This window comes from Bombina bombina, chromosome 6 (genome assembly GCF_027579735.1).
Source record: "Bombina bombina isolate aBomBom1 chromosome 6, aBomBom1.pri, whole genome shotgun sequence".
NCBI lineage: Eukaryota > Metazoa > Chordata > Amphibia > Anura > Bombinatoridae > Bombina > Bombina bombina.
The window spans coordinates 115,099,613-115,117,078 of record NC_069504.1 but is presented as its reverse complement, the minus strand read 5'-3'; the positions used below and the strand labels follow the sequence as shown (position 1 = coordinate 115,117,078).

At 41.2% G+C, this 17,466-nt stretch overlaps 1 protein-coding gene across 2 annotated transcripts in view; it reads left to right on the top strand.

Annotated features, from left to right (window-relative positions):
* COG5 (component of oligomeric golgi complex 5) overlaps window positions 1-17,466 on the top strand; it is a 1,291,144-nt gene that overhangs the window by 725,645 nt on the left and 548,033 nt on the right. For both annotated transcript variants that reach the window (XM_053716572.1, XM_053716573.1), the window contains 2 exons: window positions 15,442-15,554; window positions 15,644-15,721. In XM_053716572.1, coding sequence (XP_053572547.1) covers window positions 15,442-15,554; window positions 15,644-15,721 — 191 coding nt within the window. The remainder of the gene's footprint in view (window positions 1-15,441; window positions 15,555-15,643; window positions 15,722-17,466) is intronic.

Here is a 17,466-nt window from a genome sequence, read left to right as displayed (position 1 = left end):
TGTTTCATTTTCTTATCGTCAATGTACTGTGATGTGAATGTTTTTCCCGAGAGGCTACAACACCTTGCGGGTCTAACTATATGACATATGGGTCTCAGTGAGTCTCCATTAGTATCTTGGAATCAAGGGTTTAATATCTCCTGAGGGGGGTTATTGAACAGGGGGGTTTATAATTATGTTTGTTATGTGATTCAACCTGCTTATGTGTGATGTTTATGGGATCGTGGTTGGAACTTTGAGGCCTTTGGAAGTGACTTTTTGACTGTACGGTTCACCTTGTGTTCGGGCGTGGTTCCATTCTGTTCCCCATTTCCGCATTCCTGGCCATGTGGGAAGGGAATATTCTATTCCGCAGGAGTTTGGTCATAGGAGGTGGTGAGTGCCCCAGCCATTGTGGGTGTCAGGTGCCGTTTTTGTTTAATACTTTAGTCCATATTGATATTTCCTCTAGCCAGTTATAGAGGATTTTGATGCTGAGACTGTGATCATTTTAGATTCAGTTACAGAGGAATCTGATATGGAGGCTATTTTGATTTCAGATTCTGTGTCTGGTGATGACTCGGATTGGCCTTGTTGACACATGTTGACCAGTTTTGTTCCGTATGCCATATTAGAGTGCCTGGTTTCTCAGGCTCGGGGAATCAGGGGCCTGCTGAGCCATGTCCTCCAGGAGGCGAGTTCCCTACCAATTCATACTTCTACACATGCGGGTAACCCAGTTTATGGTTCCTCCATGCGCGGTGGCGTGTTCCCCCTGGTGGTTGCAGCGTGTTTTTGCTTCCAAATAATGTTAGCGATGGTCCGTCTGCAGAGTCCAGAAGTTTATATGATATTGTGCTTGTGCCCTATTGTCCCGGGTCTTTCGCCTTGGAGTGGGCCTCTACAGTTCCATGCGGGTGTAACTGTTCCGGAGTGTTGTGCCTTTCGTTACAGGATTGTGTGCCTTAGCGTGTTGCTTAGACATCTTTTTCAGTTATTGAATGACCCTATCGTTAACAGATATGGGGAATTTCAGTCTGATAATTTGAATGGTGCACCTCATTAGACAGGGGGGTTATCTCCTGTTTTTCATTTGTTTGAGATCTTTCCCAGTTTTTTGAAAGATAGGGCTCCGTTTGGCTGGTTCTGCGAGTATGCCTGTGTCTTTTGGGCGTTAATTTTTGGGTTGCCTTATATTTTATTTTGTATCCTATGGGATGTCTTTTATTTGTGTTTGTCTCCTTTGGGAACCATCTGGGATCGATACTCTTTGTTACTTCTCTGGAAGTTGTTTAGACACCTTAGTCCTATGTTTAATAATCTCTGTTTTCTGTTTTTCCCCTATGTGGGAGAATTTAGGCAGCTTGCCGGTTAGGACCCAGAGTACAGGCTGGTCCTGTCGGGTTCGTTCGGTTTTGTGGCTGTTCAGACACGTGGCACTGTTATCTGCTGGATTGGTTCGGTAGTAGCGCTGAGTGCTCAAGTTATCATTGTTTTTTATGTTCAACTAAGCATTCAAGAGGACCTGTGGGTTCGCGAGGTGGGAAAGGATTGTTTCAGTCCTTATAGCCTTCAGTCATAGATGACAGGGCAGGGGAGGGTTCCGCTGCGTCACTCTCTCTGACATCTGATTTCATCAGGACCTAGAGTTTCCTCTTCCATGTGGCGGAGGGCTGGTGGGCGTAGCACCCCGTTATCACTGGTTGGCCTTCTGTTTTAGGCTTCTGGATGGTCCTATTGGGGCTTGATCCAACAGTTTGTAGTAGCTGTACAGCAGGCAGATGGTGCGTGTAAGCTGTTTCTAGTGTATCTAAATACGACTCTTACTCTGGGCCGCGTAGGGTCTGTATGAGTTATGAGACCTTTGGGTCTTCTTCCATTGTCTCCGGGTGGTTAGATCTCCTTTTCGGGATCTGTGTTCCGGACGTTGGTTGATCCCTGTAGAGACTTGCTTAGCTCTGGGTTTCCCGGAGCAGGGAAGGTTTAGCACCTTTCTCTCCCCTGTGTCCTCTGCCTGTGTGGAGGTGATGGGGAGACTAGCCCTGCTAGTAGGGTTTTGGGAACTCGAGGTATCCCTTCTGTTGTCCTGAGGCCTTGTGAAGTCCCTTCATTTGACTTCTAGCCTGGCTCCTATGAGAGTAGGACTTTATCTAGGGGTAGTTCCTTCCTTTGGTCGGGGCTTTCGAGTTCTCTTCGCTGTCCGTATTCTCTGGATATGCTCCATTCCCTATGTCTGATTTTTTGGCCAGTCGGGGTGTTTAGTTCCAGGGTATAGTTGTCTGAACTATTAGGTACCTGGACCTGTTTTTCTCCTAAATCTTCCTTTTTCTGGGGCTTCGCTCCTGTCCTAGTTTTGGGATTGTTTTGGATCTCAGGGCTGGTCGGGATGTTCCACGCTGGTGGGAACTAGAACTATGTCCTTGCTCCATCTAACGGACCGGGTCAGGGTTGGCCTGGTTTATCGGAATATTTATTACTCCTTGCCACAGAGTAACCCATGTCATCTGGGGTTAGCTGGGTGGCTTGCGCTGGCGCTGGCGCTGGATTCCAGTTTCTGGTGCGCCTTAGGGTTGCATTCCCCTGTTAGTTTGCCAGTGTACTCGTAGATTCTCTGCTCTGCAGGCGAATGGGTTGGCTGTGCCTCTGTTGGGCGAGCTACTTGTGAAGGGGTCCTCTCTAGGACATTTGCAGGATTTTTTCTTGCATTTAGCCGGTGGCTTCAGGCCTTGAAGACTGTTATTGCCCTTTGGGCCTCTTCCCTTTCTCTTTTGGGGATATTCTCTTCTTAGGGAGACGGAGTCCTTACTTGGGTCTTCTCCTGGTCGGGAAGTGGAAGGTGAACTTGGTTTCACCTGGAACTTTGCTGGTTCCATGTCAGACTGTGGGGCCTGTTTGATAGATCCTAAGGTCTATGGCCTTGTCTGGTTTCAGAGTTGGGTTGTACTTTTACTCTGGGGGGATAACTCTGCCATCTTTACACTCGTTCCTGTACCAGTTTCAGAGTTTTTTTCCCTTATATTGGTGGCCCATCTGGGTCTGCTGGTCAGGATGCCCGAGTGGTTTATGGGTCACAGTATTTTTTGGGATGTGTGAGCTTGCTGAGTCTATTCTGATAGCTCAGTCTGCTAGGAGATGTTTTTTTCCTTGCTCCTTTGATGGGAGACGGTTTCCTCTTCCTTTTGGGTTCTGAGGGTATTCTCTCCTTCTCGGGGGGGCCTCGATGGAATCCTTTTAGGGACCTGTGATTAGGTTCGGCGGCTTAGGTTGCCTGGAACGTGCCCTCTGTAGGGGGCTGTTTGTGCGGTCTGTTTTCTTGATGACTGCTGCTTCTTCTTTCTTGCAAGCTTCCTCTGTGTCGTCCTGTTAGGTTACTCAAACTTAGGGTTTTCTCCTGGGTCTGTTACACTCTCTTTCACGGTCGAATACTTTGGTATTCTAGGGCAGGCCCTGGGAGGTTTTTGCCTCTTTAGTTGTGTTCCTTGCTTGCAGGATGTTGGGGAGACGTCTTTTGGTCTCCGCACCCAGATTTATCCCTGGTTTTGTCTGGTATAGGCATGGCCTCCTTCCCTGTTTGGGTTCATTTGGGTCTCTGTGTGCTAGGCCCACTCTTGGAGATGCTGTTTTTGTATTAAGGGGCCTTTTGTTTTCCTCGGTCCTCCTCTGCCTTGTTCCCCTAGGGGATTTTGGCTGCTTTACCCTTTATTTGGGAGGAGGGGGGCCGTCTTTTGGGTGACGGTGTCTCTTGAAAGACTGTTGGCTCAGTCGAGTCCGATTTGCGGTCTCTAGTTTGGCTCTGGACTGGCTGCGAGCCAGTGTCTCTGGGGCTTTTCCTTTGAAATTTTTTCTCGGCTTCGGACGAAGCGGGATTTTTTTTTGGGGTAGATTTTCAGGCCTGGTGCTCTCAGTATGGGCCGCCTATTGTACCCTCCTGTTTTGGCATTCAGTGTCCTCTATAGCGTGGGTATTGTTTCCCAAAAGTAATGAATGCAGCTGTGGACTCTTTTTCCATTTAAGAAGAAAAACATAAATTATGCTTACCTGTTAATTTACTTTTCTTCTGATGGAAAGAGTTAACAGCTCTCCACCCGTCATTTTATGTGGGGCATCCTTTTATTCTTCTGGCACCTTTGCAGCCTGATATTTCTTCTACTGTTCCTTGTTCCTCGGCAGAATGACTGGGGATGAGGGGAGTGGGAGGAGTATTTAAGCCTTTGGCTGGGGTGTCTTTGCCTCCTCCTGGTGGCCAGGTTCTTAATTCCCAAAAGTAATGAATGCAGTTGTGAACTCTTTCCATCAGAAGAAAAGGAAATTATCAGGTAAGCATAATTTATGTTATTTCATACATTCCACAACTCTCTGATAGCCCGTCTCCTCACAGGTCACTTTTGATTGCTATTTGTTCTCAGGAGTGGCTGAATAACTTCTCATCCCTCTCACAATACATGTCTTCCATGGCGTTATAATTTTCTTAACTCTTTATATACACTAGCTAGTTATCATCAAGCCATTAATCCATGTAATTTGTATATAATATGTTATTTTATAATACAGTATGTTTATGCATTTTGACACACTAGTTTATAAGCCTTATGTACACCTTTAAGATCCAAACAAAAACTTTTACGGTAAGAAATGGAACCTTTCAAAATTGATAGTATGTCTTGGCTTACAATAGTTTAGTATAACATATCATCCTAATAGACAGCAAAACATGATTCAGAGGTCCTATTATTATACTTGTGCATAAATTAAAAAATCAAAGGCATCAATTTAAGTATTGTTTAGTTCCTCTGTGTGACAGGACTATGGATCCATAGAGTTTGATATGGTGTTGTTTTGCAATCTTTTATTTTGAATGTTAATGTCATGCCAAAGTTAAATATGTCCTGTATAAATATTACCTTAATAAAAATGTATGATTAAATAAAATCAAATTAAAGTTTTATAATTCAGAAAAGGCATGTAATTGGGGAAGGGGGAATTATTAGTAGGCACAGGAATGTGTATGTGTTTTGAGCACTATATGACACCAGTGTAAAAACACTACAGCCATATTGTGCTCAAGCTACGAGCATGCATCAGAGCTTGGTCAGGAATTCTTTCATCAAAAGCAAAGTTTTAGCAAAGGATTCCAATTTTTTTTTAAAATCATTAAACTTTTGTTGGTTTTCTTACATTTTCCTTTATTCCATTTTATACAAGGATTCCCCCCCAAAAGTGACAAAATGTGTATCTAATGTACATAATACTCAGCTCCATTTGAAATACTCTGTGCTGAGGAAACTTTGTGGCTTGTCTACCATTACTTTAGCAAATTTAGAAGTTTTTCTTTCCTTCTTAATACAAGGACAGTTCACAGCGGCATTAATTACTTGTGGAAATACAGAACCTGGCCACCAGTATGAGGCAAAGACACCCCAACCAAAGGCGTAATTACTTCCCCCACTTCCCTCAACCCCAGTCATTCTTTGCCTTTCGTTACAGGAGGATGGCAGAGAGGTGTCAGAAGATTTCGGAGTAGTTCCTTAGGAAGGGTATCTACCCTTCGATATGGGACTGGAATTTTATGTAGTCTTGTCAGCCTCTCAGTGAGTGCATTGATGAACGTTAGAGTCTGGAGATGCAGGGAGAGTATTTTCTTTCATGTAATTGGCAAGAGTCCATGAGCTATTGACGTATGGGATATACAATCCTACCAGGAGGGGCAAAGTTTCCCAAACCTCAAAATGCCTATAAATACACCCCTCACCACACCCACAATTCAGTTTGACAAACTTTGCCTCCTATGGAGGTGGTGAAGTAAGTTTGTGCTTGATTTTCTTCTGTGATATGCGCTTCTCAGCATTTTGAAGCCTGATTCTTCTCAGAGTACAGTGAATGTCACCTATTGAATTCTATGGTTTTCCTCTCAGGAAATCTTTTCATAGGTTCTCTGTTATCAGTCGTAGAGATTTAACTCCTACCTCCCTTTTCAGATCGACGATATACTCTCATATTCCATTACCTCTTCTGATAACTGTTTCAGTACTGGTTTGGCTATCTGCTATATGTCGGTGGGTGTCTTTCGATAAATATGTTTTTATTACTTAAGACACCCTCAGCTATGGCACTTTATGTATTAATGTAAAGTTCTAAATATATGTATTGTACTTATATTTGCCATGAGTCAGGTTTATGTATTTCCTTTTGCAGACTATCGGTTTCAAAATTGGGAAAAACATATTTATGAAGTTATTTTTTCTTACCTGGGGTATAGTCTTTTCTTCAAAATTGACTGTTTTCATTAATTTTCACAGGCAAAATTTAGGCTCGCGAGGCCGCAAAATTCTGATATTTATTGCATCATTTTTGGCGCGAGAATTTTTTTAGCGCAAAGGTACGTTCGGTGCCGCATATTTGTCATTTCCGGCGTCGTAGTTGACGCCAGGTTTCCTTGCACAAGGTTGCGTCTGCTATGACGCGAGTTTCGTCATTTCCGGATGTTGTTAGCGGCAAAAATTTTTATTTTGCGTTGCGCGTCATACTTGGTACCAGAGAATGTACTCATCAGTACTAATACTATGTATGTTGTTCCTTCAACATCTAATGTACGTGATATTTAAAAGATTTTATTGCTGATGCAATTCAGAAGGCTTTGTCTGCCATTCTGCCTTCTAATAAACGTAAAAGGTCTTTTAAAACTTCTCATAATGATGATGAATTTTCAAATGATTGAAAACATACTGAATTATCCTCCTCTGATGAGGATCTATCTGTTTTAGAAGATCCTACCTCAGATATTGACACTGACAAATCTACTTATCTCTTTAAGATGGAGTATATTTGTTCCTTGTTAAAAGAAGTGTTAATTACTTTGGATATTGAGGAAACTAGTCCTCTTGATATTAAAACTAGTAAACGTTTAAATTCTGTTTATAATCCTCCTGTGGTTACTCCAGAGGTTTTTCCAGTTCTTGATGCTATTTCTGATATGATTTCAAAGGAATAGAATAGGCCTGGTACTTCTTTTATTCCTTCTTCTAGGTTTAAAAAGTTGTATCCTTTGCCAGCAGCCAGATTGGAGTTTTGGGAAAAAATTCCCAAAGTTGATGGGGCTATTTCTACTCTTGCCAAACGTACTACTATCCCTATGGAAGATAGTACTTCCTTTAAGGATCCTTTAGATAGGAAACTTGAATCTTATCTAAGGAAAGCTTATTTATTTTCTGGCTATCTTCTCAGGCCTGCAATTTCTATAGCTGATGTTGCAGCTGCATCAACCTTCTGGTTGGAAAGCTTAGCGCAACAGGAAACAGATTCTGATTTTTATAGCATTGCTAGCTTGCTTCAACATGCTAATCATTTTATCTGTTATGCTATTTTTGATATCATCAAAATTAATGTTAAATCTATTTATCTAGCTATTTTAGCTAGAAGAGCTTTGTGGCTCAAATATTGGAATGCTGACATGGTATCTAAGTCTAGATTACTATCTTTCTTTCCAAGGTAACAATTTATTTGGTTCTCAGTTAGATTCCATTATTTCAACTGTCACTGGGGGGAAGAGAGTTTTTTTACCCCAGGATAAAAGATCTCAAGGTAAATTTAAAGCTTTTAATCATTTTCGTTCCTTGAGACAGCATAAGGAACAGAAACCAAATCCTTCCCCCAATGAATCTGGTTCCAATTGGAAGCCTTCTTCATGTTGGAATAAATACAAGCCTTTTAAGAAACCAAAGCCATCCCCCAAATCTGCATGATGGTGCAGCCCTCATTTCAGTTCAGCTGATGGGGGGCAGATTAAAAATTTTCCAGAACATTTTGGCAGATTCTGTCCAAAATCATTGGATTCAGAGCATTGTCTCTCAAGGGTATCAAATAGGATTAAGAATGAGACCTCCTGTGAGAAGATTCTTTCTGTCACGCGTTCCAGCAAATCAAGTGAGGGCTCAGGCTTTTCTGAAGTGTGTTTCAGATCTAGAGCTTTCAGGGGTAATTATACCAGTTCCGTTTCAGGAACAGGGTCTGGGGTTTTATTCAAATCTATTAATTGTCCCAAAAAAAGAAAATTCATTCAGGCCAGTTCTGGATCTGAAAATTTTGAACCGTTTTGTAAGAGTGCCAGCTTTCAAAATGGTGACTATAAGGACTATTCTGCCTTTTGTTCAGCAAGGTCATTATTTGTCCACGATAGACTTACAGGATGCATATCTTCACATTACGATTCATCCAGATCACTATCGGTTTCTGAGATTCTCTTTTTTAGACAAGCATTACCAATTTGTCGCTCTTCTATTTGGCCTAGCAACAGCTCCAATAATTTTTTCAAAGGTTCTCGGTGCCCTACTCTCTGTAATCAGAGAACAGGGTATTGCAGTGTTTCCTTATTTGGATGATATCTTGGTACACGTCAGTCTTTACATTTTGCAGAATCTCACACGAATCAACTAGTGTTGTTCCTTCAAAGACATGGTTGAAGGATCAATTTACCAAAAAGTTCCTTGATTCCTCAGACATAGGTCACCTTTTTAGGTTTCCAGATAGAGTCATGGACACTGAATCTGTCTCTAACAGACAAGAGACAAATAAAATTGGTTTTAGCTTGTCGGAACCTTCAGTCTCAGTCATTTCCTTCAGTGGCTTTGTGCATGGAAGTTTTAGGTCTCATAACTGCAGCATCAGACGCGATCCTCTTTGCTTGTTTTCATATGAGACCTCTCCAGCTTTGTATGCTAAATCAATGGTGCAGGGATTATACAAAGATATCACAATTAATATCCTTAAATCCCAATGTTCGACTCTCTCTGACCTGGTGGTTACACCACCATCGTATAAAGGGGCCTCCTTTGTTCATCCAACCTGGTCTGTAATCACAACAGATGCAAGTCTTTCAGGTTGGGGAGCTGTCTGGGGATCTCTGACAGCACAAGGGGTTTGGAAATCTCAAAAGGCGAGGTTACCAATCAATATTTTATAACTCCGTGCTATTTTCAGGGCTCTTCAGGTTTGGCCTCTATTGAAGAGAGAACCATTTATTTGTTTTCAGACTGACAATATCACAACTGTGGCATATGTCAATCATCAAGGTGGGACTCGCAGTCTCCTAGCTATGAAAGAAGTATCTCGGATACTTGCTTGGGCGGAATCCAGCTCTTGTCTAATTTCTGCGGTACATATCCCAGGTGTAGACAATTGGGAAGCGGTTTATCTCAGCCGTCAGACTTTACATCCGGGGGAGTGGTCATTCCATCCAGATGTTTTTTCAGTTGTGGGGTCTTCCAGAAATAGATCTGATGGCTTCCTATGTGAACAAGAAACTTCCCAGGTACCTTTCCAGGTCCAGGGATCCTCAAGCGGAGTGGGTGGATGCGTTAGCAGTTCCTTGGTTTTACCAACCTGCTTATATTTTTCTGCCTCTATTTCTTCTTCCAAATGTGATCTCCAAGATCATCATGGAACATTCGTTTGTATTTCTGGTAACACCAGCATGGCCTCACAGGTTCTGATATGCGTACCTTGTCTGGTTGTCCAGTTGTCAGCCATGGCCACTTCCTTTAAGGCCAGATCTTCTGTCTCAAGGACCGTTTTTAAATCAGGATCTCAAATCATTATATTTGAAGGTATGGAAATTGAACGCCTAGTGCTTAGTCATAGAGGTTTCCCTGACTCAGTGATTGATACTATGTTACAGGCTCGTTAATCTGTTTCTAGGAAGATTTATTATCGAGTTTGAAAGACTTACTGTATATTTCATGGTGTTCTTTTCCTAAATTCTCCTGGCATTCTTTTAGAATTCCTAGAATTTTACAGTTTCTTCAGGATGGTTTGGATTAAGGTTTGTTTGCAAGTTCCTTGAAGGGAAAAATCTCTGCTTTTTCTGTTTTATTTCACAGAAAGATTGCTAAACTTCCTGATATTCACGGTTTTGTTCAGGCTATGGTTTGTATCAAGCCTGTCATTAAATCAATTTCTCCTCCTTGGAGTCTTAATTTGGTCCTGAGAGCTTTACCGGCTCCTCATTCTGAGCCTATGCATTCTTTGGGTATTAAACTACTTTCTTGGAAATTGTTGTTCCTTTTGGCCATCTCTTCTGCTAGAAGAGTTTCTTAATTATCTGCTCTTTCTTGTGAATCACCTTTTCTGATTTTTCATCAACATAAGGCAGGTTTGCGGACTTCATTTAAATTTTTACCTAAAGTTGTGAATTCTAATAATATTAATAGGGAAATTGTTGTCCCCTCTTTGTGTCCTAATCCTAAGAATTCTTTGGAGAGGTTCTTACATTCTCTGGATGTTGTAAGAGCTTTGAAATATTATGTTGAAGCTACTAAAGATTTCAAGAAGACTTCTAGTCTATTTTTTGTCTTTTCTGGTTTTTGGAAAGGTCAGAAAGCTTTTGCCATTACCTTGGCATCTTGGTTAAAGCTTTTGATTCATAAGGCTTATATGGAGTTTTATGGAATCACAGCTCATTCTACTAGATCAGTCTCCACTTCGTGGACTTTTAAGAAAAAAGCTTCAGTTGATCAGATTCCACATCTTGGGTATTACTTTCCCATACATCAGTAGCTCATGGACGCTTGCCAATTACTTGAAAGAAAACATAATTTATGTAAGAACTTACCTGATAAATTAATTTCTTTCATATTTGCAAGAGTCCATGAGACCCACCCTTTTTATAGTGGTTATGTTTTGTATAAAGCACAATTATATTTCCAGTTCCTTTTTTGATGCTTTTTACTCCTTTTTCTATCACCCCACTACTTGGCTATTCATTAAACTGAATTGTGGATGTGGTAAGGGGTGTATTTATAAGCATTTTGAGGTTTTGGAAACTTTGCCCCTCCTGGTAGGATTGTATATCCCATACGTCACTAGCTCATGGACTCTTGCCAATATGAAAGAAATTAATTTATTAGGTAAGTTCTTACATAAATTATGTTTTTGCAAACGCATCCAGACATGTTAACAGCTCCTAAGCAATCAGCGTTGACAAGTTTCGCTGCCTGCTTTTCATCACTCAAGTCCATGTCAGAAGCGATGCTACAGTCTGTCACACTTGAAGGACCGTGTTTCTGTTCCACGGCATAGATTCCAGTAAGATCATTTTATTTTTTACACATACAGTATGTTAAAACTAAAGGACAGGGTCACAGTGGGACTCCTTTTATCTATATGGAATCAAGGGTTAATATCTCCTGAGGGGGATTGTTGACCAGTGGGGTTTAATCATATTTGTTTATGTGATTTTTAGTGCTTTATGTGTGTGAAATGTCTTTTGGGCTCATAGGCTGATACAGAACATACAGGTTGCCTTTTTACTTGAGAGCTGCACAGTTTTATTAAGCTTGGCATGTTTTTCCTTTATCGGGGCGGTCCTGCATGGCACACCGTGTGACCGGGAGTGGTCACGGTTTCCATTTTCTATTCCTGACCTATTCCTGACCGAGTGACTACGGAGAGGAACGAGTTTTCTCTATTCTGTCTGGGTCATAGGAGGTGGTGAGTGCCCCAGCCATTGATGGTATAAGGTGCCGGTTGTTTTTTCTCTGATTAAATAGGGTTACCTAGTTATGGAGGATTTTGATTTTTTAGAGGGGGGTCCCTCTACAACAGAATTAGATACCTGTGTTTATTGTGAGGAGGCCCCGGTAGTCCAGCCCTCTCAATTATGTTCCGTATGCCGCAACAGTGTGTTTTCATCAACCAATGTTGAGATGCTAGATACCACTGAGCCTTCCGCCTCTGAGGACTCTTCATCCCATAAGGTGTGTCCCCTAGAGTCATCTGATCCTACACATGCAGCTTCCCCAGGTACCGCTAATCCTTCACCTGGAGAGGGGGCTTTTTTTCCACCGGACATTACTGCGCAGTTCCGTATGGCCATGTCTGCGGCCTTAGTGGTTTTGCCTAGTACTGCTACGCACAAATTAAGGGTTAATCCATGCACTCCTGCCCCGGGAGCATCGTGTAAATTGACGGTTGTATCCGAGCAGTCATCTGGGGATGCGGTTCTCTCTAAGGCTTCAGAGGACGGACCTCCTGGGTCGGAGCCTGATGCTTCTATTCCTCCTGCAGAGGAGGATTTTTCTTTTAGATTTAGAGTGACACGCAAATTTTCCTTAAAGCTCTTGGCTATTGAGGAAACTCTTTTTAGGAATATGTTTTCGTCATAATGGATACTTAAGTTCTGACAACTTAGGTTGTCGCTTTTTCTGGAGACTTCCTGTTGAGGTATCTCTGTCTCGATTCGAGGTGAGGGTTCCCTCAATATTTTCGAGAAAGAATTAAGCCATTGGAGTTTATTATTCCTTATCTGGATTATTCGCAGACTTCTAGCCCCTAAGCTAGGGCTTCATGTTTTTTCTGTTTAGACATTGTCGCTCTCACAGATATGACTTCTAAGTCTACTTTTTCCTTCTGCTTTAGAGAAAGAGTTCCGCTATTTGATTCCGCTATTCTGCATTTTTTTACGGTTTTGATGACCTGAGCTTTCTAGTTGGTTTTGGAACCGACTCAGGCCTCGAATATGTCCAGGCAGAGCAAGCCTATCTATCCGAAATGACAGGAGGGACCTGTTTCAGGTAGTATCTTGGATCGTGTTAGGGACTGACTACAGCCTTCTTTTTTAGGCACTTGATTCAGGATTGTATTGGTCCTAGAGGTCAGAGCTAGGCTTCAAATCCAGCATTCAGGATTTTGGGATACTATTTAAACCGCTTTTGTTTTGTGGTCCAATAGAGGGGGGGGGTATTTCCATCCTATTTTGGTCCTATAGTAGTTAAGCAAAGCTTATCAGGTCTCCTTGTTCTAGAGGTAGACTATAATGTACACTCTACCTGGTGTACGGGAGGAACAGGATAGGTTCACTGTCAAGGAAGGATATCATACCTTTTCATTCCTCCTTTGGGGACTTTCCAGTTCCTAAGGACCGGCTTTTCCAGTACTTTGTTTTGTCTCAATACTGATTCTAATTTAGCCTGCTTAGCCAGGTAGACTTTTCTTGTGGGTTAGCTTCTTCAGATCGTATCCCCCAGACCTCCTTCAGGCCATCGCTAGCACTGTGTTGGGGGGGGGGGTGATAACTTGTCATGGGGTCCATATTGGATTTCATTCTGTTTGCCAAGTCTCATCCCAGCCGAGGTTCGGTGTGTGCTGAGGCAGTGGAGTAGAACTGTTTCAAATTTGTCTTTGTAGATTTACCTGGACTACTGGTTTACAGCATAGCTCTCCAGTGTCCTTGTGAAGACCTCCCTGTTCCAGCAGATCCTTGTGACAAGGTAACCTCCATGGAGGTGAAACCACTAAATCGGGAACCACTATCCATGCGGCCTCAATGGAGCAATCAGTATCACTGATGCCTGTCCCTACTAGATTCGCACCACCACTCAAAGAAAAAGTGATATGGCAGAAAAGGATGCATTTTGAAAAGAACCACCAAGGCACCACTAATGTAGTCATTAGCGCCGCCTGAGGAGCCCTGAACCACGACCCATAGTGGGTAAACTGGCAAAGAGACCGGACGTCCTGAGAGTCTCATTTGGCATCCCATTCCAGCTACAAATCAGATAAAAGGAATGTCTCTAGATTACTTTTGTCCCGGATGATCACCCCTGGACAGAGGGATGCTGACAGTTTTTCGAGCAGTGACGTCCTCTTGGGCCTCTAACATGAGGTCTCTATGGATCAGTTTTGTTGGGTGGACTCAGGTGGGGGCCGTCACTTCTTTTTTGCCCTCCCGTTAGCATTCAGTGTCCTCTGTAGCTTAGGTATAATTTCCCACAAGTAATGAATGCAGCTGTGGACTCTCCCTGTATTAAGAAGGAAAACATAAATTATGCTTACCAGATAATTTCCTTTCCTTCTGTACAGGAAGAGTCCACAGCTCCCGTCCGTGTTCTCCGTTGGGCGGCCCTAAATTTTAACTTCTTCTGGCACCTTTTTCACCCTGATATTTATCCTACTGTTTCTTGTTCCCTTGGCAGAATGACTTGGGGATGAGGGAAGTGGGGGAGCTATTTAAGCCTTTGGTTGGGGTGTCTTTGCCTCCTAATGGTGGGCAGGTTCTTTATTCCCACAAGTAATTAATGCAGCTGTGGACTCTCCCTGTACAGAAGGAAAGGAAATAATCTGGTAAGCATAATTTATGGAGTTTTTGTTGCTGCTGCCTCACTTTTTATTTCTTTAAATATTTTTCATTTATACTTATTTTAAATACTCATTGTAAAGTACCTGGTGACTTGTCTAAGAGCCCTCACCAGTTTACAGTATGAGAAAAACAAAGTTTTTTATTAAAGGAACATAATACTTTAAAGGGAAAGTCTAGTCAAAATAAAACTTTCATGATTCAGATAGGGCATGTCATTTTAAACAACTTTACATTTCACTTTTATTATTAAATTTACTTTGTTCACTTAGTTTTCTTTGCTGAAAGCTAAAAATAGGTAGGCTCATATGCTAATTTATAAGCCTTTGAAGGCTGCATCTTTTCTCAATGCGCTTGACAGTTTTTCCACAGCTAGAGGACATTAGTTCATGTGACATATAGATAACTTGCTCACGCCCATGAAGTTACTAATGAGAGGTCACTGATTGGCTAAAATGCAAGTCTGTCAAAAGAACTGAAATATGGGGGCAGTCTGCAGAGGCTTAGATACACGGTAATCACAGAGGTAAAAAGTATATTAATATAACCGTGTTGGTTATGCAAAACTGGGGAATGGGTAATAAATGGATTATTCTGGAGTAGACTGTCCCTTTAAAATCTTTCTTTGTTCCATATAAAAGTGAATCTTTCAAAATGTATTGCAATACTTTGTTTTTATAAAAATGGATGTTCCACACCTGAATAAAACATTTTTTGCGAGTTGTGGAGATATAAGACTCTGGTTGTATGCAATCAGCTTTTACTTAACCCTTTTTTATGAAAAAAAAATATATTTTAACATAGGTAATTGCTACTTTTTCAAGTTGACTACAGTGTACATTTTTCTTTTTTTGTAATTTCATTCTGAAAATTGGGGACTACATAAAGTGCAAGTTACCAACAGCCCTTAGAGGGTGCGTGAGCAAAAAATGTGCATGCGCACGACTTTACCATTATACAGTATGTTCGTCACTTACACAAAACCTGTGATAACTTCCTTAGAAAACATTTTTTGTATATACAAGTACATTGCAAATATACAGTATTTCTATTTAATTTAAATTGTACTGCTGTGACTTTCCTATTCAGTTTTATGTCCATTTAATTGCAGAAGCATTGCTAATTTTGACTCTGAAATGAAGCAGATATTTGCATAAAACAGATGTCCACACAAAAAAATAACCCACTGTAATTGTTTTCTGTGTTCAAAATAATTCAAATAAATACTTTAGCTAGACTGCAATTGTTTTTATTTTTATTTAGTTCCTCAGTAACTTCAAGAAGATGAAAGTTTTGGGGCAATAATTTTTTTTTCTTTATGATTTTTGTTTTACTAGGGGCCCCAGGGCGAGCAGCAATTCCACAGCCAGGAAACACTGCAGCGTTTCGAGCTGCTCTTTGGACAAATATGGAGAAATTAATGGACCAAATTTATGCGGCCTGTGTTCAGGTGTGGCTGAAAATCTAATAGCAAATTCAAAACCATTTCTACAAATGACTGTATAGTATTTTATTTTGTAATGCCAATCTGTATTACAGGTGCAACATCTCCAGAAAGTGCTGACCAAAAAAAGAGACCCCGTATCCCATGTATGTTTTATTGATGAAATTGCAAAGGTAAGTTATTTTAACCCTTAAAGTGTGTTCATAGAAACTGGTTCCCTAATCTGGTAAAAGATAACATCCATTTCAAACAAGACATTACTCATTGGATTCGGTGGAGGCAAAGATTCCTAAAGCTTATCTCTCCCAGCTCTCTGGTATTCTACTCTTTTCTTTGTCTGCATAGGAGGAAGGTGAAAAATTGAGGTGCTCAATATTCTTCATTGAGAGGGGTCCTCAGACCGATTTGTGGACCTTTTTCCCCTCAGAGAGCTGCTACTGAGAGACAGAGGGGAGAGTGGAGTACTGGGTATTGAAATAATCCCTCTCAGTGAAAGAGTTAATTACAAACCTGCCACAGTTTTTCCAGGTACCGGTCCCCTAGCCTCCTCCTGTTGAATCGTCAATATACTCCTTACATAGATCCTCTGCTGTGACAAACACAGCACTGGATAGGCTTTCTCCCGGAAGCAGTCTTTTCTGCAGCCACTATGCACGGTAGAATGGGTGCATCAAAGATAAGTGCAGCCATTTCTTGCACTCACATAGCCCACAGGCTATTAGTAGGTACACACATTTTGAGGTACATCATAGATTTTATGTTTTTGTGCGTAGAGTTAGTGCAGCAGTTACAGTTAGTGACTTGGCTATTTCCTTTTCTTTTTTGAAATTCCTCAACTGCTCCTTTGTTACTGAATGCCTTTTTTTCAGATATCTTATTATTGAAGGGTAAGATATTTGTATTATTTTTTTTATGCTGGGCTACATTTTTATGCAATGCATTATTATTATTTACCATTGATACACAAGGAGGTTTTCCCTTTCAAAGGACTACCAAAGTAAAAATTAAACACAATTTTAAACAACTTTCAAATTCACATCCATTATCTAAATATGCACAATCTTTTTATATGCACACTTTCTAAGGCACCAGCTCCTACTTGGCATGTGCAAGGTTCACATAATATAAGTATATGCATTTTGTGATTGGCTGTCACATGATGCAATGGGAAGAAAAATAAAACTAACTTTGATATTTGTCAGAATAAAATCTACTTCTCATGTGAAATTCAAATTAAGTGTTTATTCATGTGTTGATCATGCTATTCTACTGTGCTTAATTTTCCTTTAATACTTATTGTTATCTGTCTCATATGTCTCAGACTTTATTCTACAAGGTTCCAGTTATATACGGCTAGATTACGAGTTGTGCGTTAGGGTTAAAAAGCAGCGTTGAGAGGTCCCGCTAGTTTTACGAGTCTTGAAATGACAGGCTCACCACTCACTTTTTTGGCCAGACTCAGAAATACCGCAAATCCACTTACGTCAATTGCGTATCCTATATTTCTTTCATGTAATTAGCAAGAGTCCATGAGCTAGTGACGTATGGGATATACATTCCTACCAGGAGGGGCAAAGTTTCCCAAACCTCAAAATGCCTATAAATACACCCCTCACCACACCCACAATTCAGTTTTTACAAACTTTGCCTCCGATGGAGGTGGTGAAGTAAGTTTGTGCTAGATTCTACGTTGATATGCGCTCCGCAGCAAGTTGGAGCCCGGTTTTCCTCTCAGCGTGCAGTGAATGTCAGAGGGATGTGAGGAGAGTATTGCCTATTTGAATGCAGTGATCTCCTTCTACGGGGTCTATTTCATAGGTTCTCTGTTATCGGTCGTAGAGATTCATCTCTTACCTCCCTTTTCAGATCGACGATATACTCTTATATATACCATTACCTCTGCTGATTCTCGTTTCAG